At 54.9% G+C, this 12125-nt stretch overlaps 1 protein-coding gene across 7 annotated transcripts in view; it reads right to left on the bottom strand.

Moving 5' to 3' along the window:
- The window catches only part of HDAC7 (histone deacetylase 7), a 44099-nt gene extending 32793 nt beyond the window's left edge, over positions 1-11306 (bottom strand). For 2 of the 7 annotated variants that reach the window (XM_081589120.1, XM_081589122.1), the window contains exons 1-2: positions 10970-11306; positions 10647-10769 (exon numbers count right to left, since the gene is read on the bottom strand). Coding sequence is in view for 3 of the 7 variants with exons in the window: in XM_081589117.1 (XP_081445243.1) it covers positions 3508-3553 (46 nt within the window). In the remaining 4 variants the exon portion in view is untranslated. Of the gene's footprint in view, positions 1-3028; positions 3177-3507; positions 4465-10646; positions 10770-10969 lie in introns of those variants that run through there. The other 5 variants (XM_081589118.1, XM_081589119.1, XM_081589117.1 and 2 more) reach the window with 4 other exon arrangements.
- Between the last annotated feature and the right edge of the window lie 819 nt (positions 11307-12125).

The following is a 12125-nucleotide window of genomic DNA, read 5'->3' as shown; positions in this document are numbered from 1 at the left end:
GATACAAAAGGGCCTCCACCCAGCCCAGCCACCCACGCCCACCCCCAACGCTCGCTCAGCTTACTTGCCTAGATTCCCAAGCCCTGGTCCCTGGGAGCCAAAATGGTAAGGGAGGTGGCCAGATTTAAGGACTCCTCCTAATACTCAGACCACTAAGGAAGGGCTGTCTGGGGGCACTTTCCTGCAGTTCCAAGGCCTGGGTCCCCCTGGGAAGGTTGCCACAGAAACAGGGGGAAATATCACAGGGAAACACAATACCCGGCAGGGTCACCTGCTGACCAGGCTTCCTGCTGTGTTGCCCACCGCCGCCCCGCCTCCCCATCTCATTACCCTCTTGGCCTCCTTCTCTGGCCTTACCCGGGGCCTCCTCACCGAAGCTCTCCTTCCTGCCTCCCCTGCCTTATGCAGAAAACTGCTCCTTTTGGTTCCAAACAACATCAGGGATGGCCCAGAGCTGAGTTCCCCACTCCTAATCCTACCAGCGCCCCCACCACAGGAAATCAAAGCTTCCTGCCCCAGAGGAAGTGCCCCATCTAGTGAACAAATCCAACACAGAAACGACAGTCCCAGAGCCTTGGGAAGACAGATGCCAGCTCCCATGCCTCACCTCGGCCCTGCTTCCAGCAGTACCCCTCACCCCACCACAGGCCCCAGTCTCAGGTCTGCCTAAGGACAGGTCAGGCCAAGGAATGACGAGGGCGTGGGTGGGACCTGAGTCAGGCCAGGGAGGAGAAGGCCAGGAGAATGGGCACTGGCAGAGTTAGAAGGTCTGGTCCTGGCTCCACTTGGCCTGCCATTCCCTGGCTGGGTGACCCTGGGCCTTACCTTAGCTTATCTTCTCTCAGACCCCTGACAACTTCAAAATTACCAGGTCTTAAAACGAAAGGCCAGGAGAAGGAAGGCAAAGAGGTGGTGGAGGTTACGCAGGCTTCTGCCTTGGGCAAGAACACTTGCAGCCCCAGGAGGGTACCCACTCCCCATGCCCGTCACCTGTGAGATTCTCATTTCCAAGGGCTTTCTATCCAGATAGAAGAGCGGATGGTGGAAAAGAAGTTCCAACTCTCGTTCCCAGAATAGAATGAAAGCTGGGGTCCACTATTACTGAAGGAAATGGGGGCCATAACAGCCCCCATCCTGGACAGCAGTCCATCTCCTATTGTCAGCCTCTCCTCCTCTGTGGTCATTTTATTGATGGGGAAACTGAGCTTAAGTGTCAAAGTGGAGTGACCAGTTTAGATTCTTGGAACAGTCAGTGTAAGACCTGAATGCAACCTTCCCAGCTGCAGGATAACAGCTTAAGACTTGGTGGCCAAAGACACCCACTCCTGGGCTCAGGCTAAGGGACACAGAGACCTCAGGAGAACACTGCCCAGGGGCCATTCCAAGGGTAATATCAAGAAGCAGCTCTGAGCCTGGCCTTGGCGGGGTCCAGAAACATCATGGGACTAAAGGCCGAGAAAGAGTCCCAGCGGGTCCCGGACCTCATTCCAGTTCAGGTTCACTGGGAACAACACAGCAAGACTGCTTCGTGCCTTCGTTTCCCCAGAAGTGACTCCACGGAAGAGGAACATTACTTCTTAATTCAGTGGGTAGAAGGAACAGAGAGAAGAAAGTAGCGAGGTTGAGATGCTGAGCAATGAGCTCTGCAAGAGGTCTTGCAGAGGCTGGAGAAGGAGCTTCCAAGTGGGTTGGTATGAGAGGAGCGTGTGGCTGCCCAAGCCACTTGGAGGACCTGACCTATGGGGTCCTACAGGGGAGAAATGGGCCACTGTTAGGGGGCAGGGAAACCGAGTCACAGTCTCCTTTCTTTCGACCCTGTGGCTGGGCAGGGGTCTTGAGGAAAGTCCTCATCGATCCAGGTGCATGTCCAGGGAATAGGATGATGAATCCAGATGCTGAGTCCCCAGCAGGGCCACTGAAACGGGCAGGCAGAGCTGGGCCTCAAGCAGATGTTGAATGAGGGTGTGGGGAGGGATGGGCAGCAGCAGGACAGGCAGTGTCCAGACGCAGGGGGAGGCCTCTGGGGTATGCAAGACTGCCAGCAGGGACAGGGAATGGCCTGGACTGGGTGGGAGGAGCCCCAGTGTTTGGCCAGGTCAGATCTAAAAGGGTAGCTTGGGCAGCAGGAGAGAAGGAAATAGGGGTGGGGGTGCTGGCTGACCTGCAAGTCCCAGAGGTCTCTCTCTTAGTTCACAGGCCCAGAATCAGAGCCCAGCCCAGCTGCCGGATTTGCTGCCTGCTCTCACTCCCCAGGACCAACCGACCCCAGGTTTGGGGGGCACACATCCTGTTCCCCACCGCTCAGAACACAGCCTGCGGTCCCCATCTTCCCGCGCCCCGCCAGCACCTCCACAGCTCACTTGAGCACAGGTGTCTCTTCACCCAGATGGGTGAGCAAGGAGGTGGGGGGGGCGTTGCTCAGAGAAACCTCGCTGTCAGAGACCCTCCCTCCTAGTGATCACTTTCCCCAGCGGAGGGGTCGGAGTAAAGTCCATCCGGGATCCGCGGGCTGGGGACGCTGATGTTCGGGACTCAGAGTGTGGCCCCAACTCAACGGGTCCTGCCCTTTGCCCAGCGCTTCCAAACCTTCCGCCCGGGAGCACCGCCCCCTCCCGGGGCCGCGGCGGCCGTCCCTCCCTCCAGGGTCCCCCGGTCAGTCCTCCCCGAGAATGGGGGTGATGGGACGCCGGGCCCGCGCACCGGCGGCCCGGGGCCTCCAACTCCCTCCCTCGGGCCTGTCGCTGCCCCGGGGCGGGCGGATGTGGGCGCCCCGCAGGAGGCCCTTAACCCTCCGGCCCCGGAACCAGCCCGGGCCGGGAGCCTGCCAAAGCCCCGCGGAGCCGGGCGACGCGGGCACGGTCGCGGGGGCGCACGCCGGGCTGGGCCCGCGGGGCCGCCCGGAGCCCCGCGCGGGAGCCGGAGCCGGAGCCCGAGCCCAAGCCCAAGCCCAAGCCCGGGCGGGCGGCGCTGGGTGCCGCGCGCAGGGCGGGGCGGGCGGGCGGGCGGGGGGCGGCAGCCCAGTACTCACCAGCGCCGGGGCTGTGCATCCAGGGGCCGGGGCCCTCAGAGCGGGGGGCTCATGGCCGGGCGGGGGGCTGGGGCGCCGGCCTCACATCCCCCCCGGTCGCCGGAGGCTGCGGAGCGACTGTGAGACGGCGAGAGGAAGGGAGGGGGCCGGGAGGGGGAGGGCCCTGGCAGCCCGGCCGGCCGGGTAGGATGACAATGGAAGGAAATGCTTTATCTGAGTCTGAGAGCGGGCCAAGGGGGAGGGGAGGAGGGGGCAGGCGCTCGCGGCCCGGGGACACACCACCCGGCAGACACGGCGCGGCGCCCGGGCTGGCGGACGGGCGGGCGTACACCCCGCGCGGCCGGATCGTGGGGAGGCAGCGCCGAACCCGGAACGCGGGGGACGCGGCCTCGACCCGCGCGCGGCCGCTGCGCTGCAGCCCAAGTCCCGGCCGCCGCGCGGCGCAGCGACCCGCGCACAATTCCCGGAAACCCAGATACCTGAGCGCACGCACCCTCGCGGGCGACCGGGGCCGCGAGCACGCATCCATGTTGGCCCGGGGCAGAGTCGTCTACACAGACACGCCGCAGGGAGGGACCCCCGCGCTCACAGGCACAGCACGCACGGCCCACCAGCCAGCAGTTACACGGGGAGGGGCGGGAGGCCGCGGGACGCGCGTGGAGTCCCCGGTCCCGGCGAGGAATCCCAGACGGACACCCCCGCCCCCGCCCCAAGCACAACGTGCCTGAGGAAAGTTCCAGGATCTGATTTGAATCACTGCCCAGCTCTCCCCCTCTGCCATGCCCCCCCCCCCCGCACCATGCCTGCTGAGGGGAATAGAAGGGTCCAGCCTGTTCCTATTAAAAGAAAAAGGGGGTGGGGTGGTGCGGATTTTGAAAGTTTCTTTTTTTAAAGAAATTTCTCAAGGGATTTCCTTCCCTCCTCTCCTCTTCCTCTCTTCCTCCCATTCCTCTCCCCCCCCCACCCTCCCCCCCCTTACTTTCCCCCTCCCGGTCCCTATGAGTCAAACTTCAGCAATGTGCCCAGTGTCTCCCAGTGCATTACAGCGGATCATAGAAATGTTCCAGTCTGTGAGTCGGAATGTAGCCGCCTCCAGCCCTCCCTCAGCTAATAAACTCAGCTCCGGGCTGGCTTTGCACAGCAGCCCTCCCTGCCCCGCTCCCTGTTAGCAAGACCAGAAGGTCAGGGTCAGGGGTCAGGGGCTGAGGACCTCCCCACTGTGCTTCCCGGCCTGGTCTGTCAGCCCTGTGCCTCTGGCAATCTGCTGGGTCAGAGACACAGCGGCTCCCGCAAAGTGGAGAAGTCTACAGGAAACGCTGGTCTCTCCCTGATGGTGGGGGGCTCACTCCTGGAAGGCAGAGGGCAGCTTCCCTCTGACCTCATCCTGCTTCCCTCAATCCTGGGAAGCCTGGAGTCCCACGATGCTACAGAAAAAAAAGAAATTGAGGCTGAGCCAGAGACGTGTCAGATTAGAAGCAAGAGTTGCAGTGGCCTAGGAGAGCTTGGCCATGCTGAGGTCCAATATCTGACCATAGCTTCCCTGTTCCTGCAACCTGGCTCCAGTCTCACTACCTGTTGCTCCTGCCTCCTACCTCAGGCCGTTTCGTGGTCTCAGCGCTCACAAAGCAGGCAGATCTAACCCCTTTGCACTTGTTCACTTATCCTCACAGACCCCTTTCCCAGCATGAAGGCCTCCTACAACATGGCGCCACACATCTCTCTCTTCCCACCTCTTCCGCTGTTCTGCTCAGGGCCTGGAGGTACTTAGTGCTCAGTACTTAGATGTTAGTACTAAGTACTTAGATGTTAGTTGCTGTTATTACTATTATTAATATTATTTCAGGCAAACCGAGCTACTGGCTGTCCCCTTCCTGTCCTCATGCTCTCCCATTCCCCTACTTTGGCTCACGCCATTCCCTCCAAAAATGAATGTCCTCCCTCCCCCCTCTCTCCTGTTAAAATCTGTCTAATCCTCAAGGTCTAGCCCATCTTCCCCAGGAGCCTTTCCCTGATTCCCATAGTCAGAAGGATTCTTTCTTCTCCTTGAAGGACTCCACTCCAGCATCTTGTCAGTCTTCCTCTGTACTTTGACCTTCACCCACTTGTATATTTGTCTCAGCTCTCTCCTCCTTCTGACCAAGAAGAATGTTCCAGAGTGGACATCCCCTGAGCCCAGCTACTGCTTTAGTCAGGGGTGCATTCCTTGTAGTGTCTTGCTGAGCGCCTTCCACAGAATTCAGGCTCCCTCTGGGTCATTTTTGAAATTGGAACAGATTCATGGACTTCAAGGACCATCCCCCAGCTGAACAACCTCAATATACCTTTTTTCTCGCGACGTTTAAAGACACATGTTCTTCCGCCTCAGGTGTGTTTTTCCCAGCCCTTGCTTCCAAACCAAATCCCTCTCTGTGCCCACGGCCTCCATACCCAGAGCCTCCAGAAAAATTGCTTGGTTGCTTCAGATGCTCAGTCTCTCCCCTGCTGTCTGTCTCCTTTAGCCTCACAATGCTCCCTCCTGACACCCCCCAGGACTCCTGTAGTTATTTCTGGACTGAAATAAGGCCCTTGTTTGCTCATTTCTACCATGCGCATCATTCATGTATTTGTGAGTTTTCTTTTTCTTTTTGACCTAATCACTGAGTTCGAAGAGGTTTGAGCACAAAGGTTATCTCCTCTTAACCTCTGCCTGTCCCCTCGGTACTCCGCACATGGCTTTCTACACACACCAGATTTCCCTGCCTGAAGTCAAGGCAGAGAGAAAGACAGCAGGTGAGTCCTACATCCAGAAGCTGGACTGTGCCCCTCCTTCTCTTGTCCCTTTACTTACCACCACCCCACCCACATCTCATGACCCAATCTTAAGCCAGTTTCTAAGTCACACCTCCCTTGCTGGGGTGTGTTAGGGAGTCTCCAGAAAAGAGACCTGAGGCAGAAAAGTGCAGGCTACCTTTTTCTCCTCTACCCTGGTTACCATGTGGAGAGGTTTGTTTTGTTTTGTTTTGTTTTTGCACAGACCGCTCAGTTAAGCACCCTGCAAAAGAGATGAGTCTCATAGAACCTGCCTTGGCTCCCTGGTATCTTCCTTGAGGCTCTGGCCATACAAAGCCTGAGGTCGCTGCCTTCTGCTTTCTTTGGGGCTCTGGGGCTACCTGACATTCTCTTTCCCTTTCTTCTTTCCTTCCCTCGCTTAGCTACCTTTTACTGTTTACCGTGTAGCAGCCCTATGCCATCCCCCTGGCAAATATTAGATCATTTATTCGTAACAGTAATCCTTGTTATGCTTGTGATTAACGTACGGATGACGGCTCATAAAGGCTGAGAAACCTGACCAAAGTTACACAACTGGAAATTGAGGAGGGCATTCATCTATTCAACAAATGTTATTGCGTGCCCACCTTGTGCCAGGGTTTAAAGCTCCATTCAGAGTCATCTGGTCTAAACCTCAGGCCTCTGGACCACTCCTGACCCAGCTTTCTAGATGTGGTAGCTGAAGCCACAATCCCTCCCCTAACCCGCACTTCCCCCACACTCTCCACAAGGCCAATCAGAAAGTGTTCATCCCTGGCCTGGGTAGATCTCAGACGGACAGCCACTTCCTTCGGTGGGTTGGGCCTTGGATTCCAGTTTCTGAACCTGGAATCAGATGCCAATGCATAGGCTTTGGACTAGAAATATAAATAGGGGAGATAGATCCTCAACTCCAAATAAAGTGTTTCATAGAGCCAGATATAACAAGTGGAAGGAAGTAGAGGGAGGGTAATTAGGATTTATCCAGCGGCTCTTTTGTATCACATGCTGTTCAAGGCCCTTTCACTTATACCTCATTATTATCCCCATTGTTTTAGTTAAGGAGCTAAAGCTCAGTAAGTGTTTTGCCCAAGGCTGGAGCTTTCCACACGGCTCAGTGGTAAAGAATCTGCCTACAATGCAGGAGACCTGGGTTCAATCCCTGGGTTGGGAAAATCCCCTGGAGAAAGGAAAGACTACCCTCTCCAGTATTCTAACCTAGAGAATTCCATGGACTGAATAGGCCATGGGGTCACAAACAGTCAGACACAACTTAGCGACTGGGCACGCACGCACTCATAGAACCAGTAAGTGATTCAATCGCAAATGTGCCTAATTCAGAGCCTGTGCAGTTTCTTTTAACAGATCAAAACAATGCAGAAGTTGTGGCCAGGTCTCCTCCAGTATAGCCTGGTTACTAGAGGTCCCTGCTGATCAAGGAATGACATTCTACATGCCAACTTTCCTTCCTCACCGACCCCAGTCATGTCCTCTCATCTCTGGTCCCCACCTTTGTCTGTTGCATTGCTCTGGAGGGATCAGAGGCGCTATGTAAGTATTCTGGCTAGGATGGAGGGGTGCGACTTCGGGGTGCAGCTAGGCAGACTCCCACTCAGGATTTTAGGATCTGAGAGAAGAAGCCATACGTCCTCCTGGGTCAGAGTTAAATTAAGAAGAGGCTGGGTCATGGACACCAGTTCAGATACCCCGAGCTGGGAGACAGACGAGATGACTGTGGGGACAGAGGCAGGTGGAGAAAACTAAGCAAGTTCCTTCCTCATCCTCCTACCTCCCTCATCCCCCTACCTCCCTCCATTGTCAACAAAGGTGATGTGGTTTCCCCTGTGGTCTGTTGCCCTAGACACCTGCAGTTCTGGGTATATACGTGTATGTGTGTATGTGCCAACCATGCCCTAGGGGGACACAGGGAGAAAGCAGTGGGACAGGATGAGGAGGGGCAGGAAGCCAAAGACAAGGTCTCCTCAACCCCAAGGTGAAGAAGGCACAGTGAACGAGGAAGACGGCAGAGACCACCCCCTTGGCTACTCCAGGTCCCAGCCAGGAACCTCAGGAGAGCATCGTGGGTGTCAGGGCCCTGAGCTATGCTGGGAGCCACGGAACTTGAGTTCTAGGCCCAGTTCTGCCATTAACTTCCTGGGTCACACCTTTCTAAGTCTCAGTTTCCTGCTTTGTAAAATAGCAAGGCCTTGGTTATCTACCTCACAGGCCTGATCTGAGATTATACGAATAATATATGCAGAAGGCTGTACCACTGTGAGATTTAGAAATATTACAGTTGCCCCCTCCACACATACACACACACCATAGTGCAGATAAAGAACAAAAATAAAAACAGAAGCACAGTTTCTGCTCTCATTTTGCTAACACTGTGCTGAGGAAATAAAATAAACACATAAAATACTTGAAAGCCTCTTATGCAGCCAACTATTTTAAAAATCTCACCACTGTGTGATCTCGGCCAAATCAAGACCTCTCTGGGCCTCAGGCTGGTTTCTCATCTATTAAATGAGAGAGCTGGTCTAAGTCATCTCTACTTACTTTTCTGAGTCTGAGGCAGTTTTCTTATTCTGTTATTTCGAATGTACATGGCAAAGAGGAAAGACCTGAGCAGATCACAGCCTAAATGAAGTCAGTGAGTTTTAAGCTGGGGTTTTGAAGGAGCCCAGAAATGCGAATCGGTGTGGGGGAAGGGGGCGACATTCCAGGTAGAGAGAATGGCATGTGCAAGGGCGAGGCAAGGAAGCAGAGGGTGGCAAACAGATTAGTGAGGCTCAGGAATGAGGTTGGTGAGGACTGAGGGAGCCTGGGGAGGAAGTGGGGACTGGAGGAGGAGAAGGGTCAGTCCCTAGGGGTGAGGCTGCTGAGACTGAAAGTGGGGCAGGAATATGGATGGGAAGATACTCTCCCAGCTCCTGAGGCTGGTGCCAAAGCCCATCCAGCCAAACTCCACCCAGTAGGGAGAGAAAGAAAGGTCCCCTGGCCAAGAGGCCCCACCTACAGGGACGGCCCATTCCTCCCTTCTTTTCTCTCCCAATTCTGCTCTAGCTGGGAGCTAAGAGAGCCCCCCTCTCCCCCAAGCCAGAGCCCTGTCAGTGACACAAACAGACAGATGAGGGCACTACCATATCCCTCCCTAACAATAATGCCAGCTGTGAAATAATAATAGAAAGAGTAATGATGATGATCAAAATACTGAAATATCAGTCACTGTGTCTTGTAACAGAAACTGACATAGTGTTGGAGGTCAATTATGCTTCAAAACACACAAACAAGTTCCTCAAAAAAGAGATGAGATTTGTGGTCACCAGAGGCTTAGAGGCAGGGGGAATGGGAGAAAGGTAGTCAAACAGCAACCCACTCCAGTATCCAGTAATCCCATGGACAGAGGAGACTGGCAGGTTACCGTCCTAGGGGTCACAAAGAGTCAGGCACGACTGGGCAAGTGAGCACACACCTAGTCAAAAGGTACAAACTTCCAGTAATAAGATAAATAAGTACCAGCGATATAATGATAATGTACAACATGATAAATATGATTAGTACTGCTTTATATCTAGGAAATTGTTAAGAGAGTAAATCCTGAGTTCTCATCACAGGAAAAAATCTTTTTTTCTGTCTTTGGTTTTGTGTCTATATGAGTTGATGCATGCTCATTAAGCTCATTGTAATACACATTTCATGATGTATACGAATCAAATCATTATGCAGTATACCTTATACAGTGCTATATGTCAATTATATCTCAACAAGACTGAAAAAAATAGCAAGTGATGATGGTGATGATGATGATGATGATGATGATGAATAAACTACCGATCACTTGCCCTCTGATAAAACCCCACAGCACCAAAACCTCTTGTTATGGCTGTTCCATTTACTGGAATCTTTGCTCCTAAGAGCTGCAAGCAGTATGTCAAACTATCCAATCTGTAGGATCTCCCAAACCTGACATTATATCAAAATCATGCAGGAGAACCTGTGAATAGCAGATTCCTGGGCCCTCTCACAGTCCCTGTCTTTTGCGGTGCTGGGGGTGTGGGGTACCTAGTAATCTGCCGCTTCCCAGGTAATTCTAAGGTGTGGTTGGGTTTGGGATGCTCTGATCTAATCAAACCACTCCTTTCTAGATGAGGAAACTGAGGACCCAGTCTCCTTGCTGGAGGTGTCATGGTTAATCTGTGGTGGGGAGCAGGCGGAGAAGTCAAGCGCCCCAGTTTCTAGGTCAGCGCTCCTTCCCCAGCCTGCACCGCCCAGCCCTGGAGATGCCTGTGCCAGCAGAGATTATGGTCAGGGAGGCAGCCACTGGGCCATACCCTAATCATGAGAGAGAAGAAATTCGTCTGAGTTGCAAAATACCTCTCTGCAGCCAGCTCACAATTACTCGCTCCAGTGGCCCCTGCAGGGATGCTGCAGTCCACCCACTGGTGGGCTTGGGAGTTCAGCCTTGCTAGATGGCCCAGCAGGGCCCTCTCTAGCCCCAGTGACTGTATTGACTGGAGGGCAGGATCCCACCTCGTTACCTATCTTAATGGTTCCTCTCGAGAGGCACTTAGTCTGACCCTGGAATCTCCAGGAAAGACCTTGAGGAGGTCCTGGCCTAAGAACATGCACCTCTCTTCCCCAGGAGTGTCTTTAGGGTAGGTTTGAACTAGGCTCCTGTGTGCAGTAGAAGGGCTTCAACATAAGGTGAGGGTGAAAGGGGATGAGGGTAACTACATAACGGGGTGAGTGGGAGTGTCCTTGCTATGACCTTGAAGTATCCACCCACATGTGACCACCACTACTACTCTTTTTCAATGAGTATAATTACTTATTTTTTGAGCATCTCCTCTGGTTCAGGTTCTCGGGCACAGAAGCAAAGGGAGCCACAGTCCTTATCCTTGGTGAATTCATCTCCTGGAGCGCAGGAGCAGGATTGGCCAAAGAAAAGGACCTGGAATGGAGAAAACTGTCAGATGGGGGACTACAACACCAGTGCTGCAAAGGATGCTGGGTTCACGAGTCACGGGAGCTCCACACTGGAAGGGCACTGAGGGACCATCGGGTCCCTGTGGGTGAGGGCAGTGGCTCTGCTCTGTCCTGCCCCCTCTGTGCCTGGAATGGTGATTCTAGAAGTCCCCGTCCAGCTCTTACCTCCCTCATTCTAGCGTGGCCTGAGTGGCAGGGGCAGGAGGGCACAGGAGGCATCGAGACAGCCGCTCTCCCCCTGGGCAGACCCTGAGGCTGGGCTCCAGGCTTCTCTGTGTGCAGCTTTCAATGAACCATTTAAACAAAACCCGTAGAGGACTGGCTGAGGGAGCCTGTGTTGTCCTGTTGTTAAAACCGAGACTCTGGAGTCAGGCTGCTCGGGTGGAATTTCTTGGTTTTCTCATCTGCAAACTGGGGCATGAAGTGCCTGCCATATTCGGGTTGTTGTGAGGACTGACGGGACCAGGACGTGAAGTGCTCTGTGCGGAGCCTGCTGTCCACTGACTGTTAGGGATGAAGCCCGAACTGACGTTAGTAATAGGAGACAGCGTCCTGTCCCTTCCGTCCCTCTCAGTTGAACTTTTCCCCTACACGGCCAGTCTCAAAATGAGCACTGACCTAATTTATGCAAAGACGTCCAAATGGGTCTTTCCTTAGCTGTCCATTCTGGGATCCAGAATGTGGAAGTGGAGAACATATAGGGGACCTTCCCCCCTACATCCCCGACCCCTATTCAGGTGTCTTGACTCAGAGCTGAGGAAGGGACGGACCCCGAACCAGGCGGCAGGGAATGCCTGCACCACCTGAAGAGAGGCCCTCGCCTGCCCTCCCCCTTGTCCTGGCACTGCACATCTGCAGTGGGCTGAGCATCTGGCTACATCCCTGGGGCAATGGCCACAGCTGCTGACATTTGAGGGAGGCGAGAGATCCAGCTCCTCATTCGGGGCCTGGGGGCTATAAATAACCAGCTGAGAGGGCCAGGGGGATGAGGTTGACCTTTGTAGGGGGGTGGGGGTGGGCGGGAGCCGCTGGTGACTGACTTCCCCCACCTCCTTGGGTCCAGAGCCAGAGTTTTAGCAAAACAGGAAGAGGCAGCAGCAGCTGCTGGGAAAGTAGGAGTGGCTCCCCTCCCCCCACTTGCCTGGGGCCTGCGGATCCCAGCCAGGACCTGGGACAAGTGGAGTCCTCTTGGCTGGGGGGCAGGAGGTGCGCTCCTATGGCAAGGCTGGGTCCCGGGGAATGGAAGGATGAGCCAGAGCAGGGCAGCTCAGTGAGTTGTGCCTGCCCCCCCATCCCCCACCCAACCACTCCTCCCTGGCCA

The sequence above is a fragment of the Giraffa tippelskirchi genome, chromosome 4 (genome assembly GCF_054371585.1).
Source record: "Giraffa tippelskirchi isolate mGirTip1 chromosome 4, T2T-mGirTip1v1.2.pri, whole genome shotgun sequence".
NCBI classification, from domain to species: domain Eukaryota; kingdom Metazoa; phylum Chordata; class Mammalia; order Artiodactyla; family Giraffidae; genus Giraffa; species Giraffa tippelskirchi.
The sequence above is the reverse complement of the archived record's forward strand: the minus strand, read 5'-3'. Positions and strand labels throughout refer to the sequence as shown.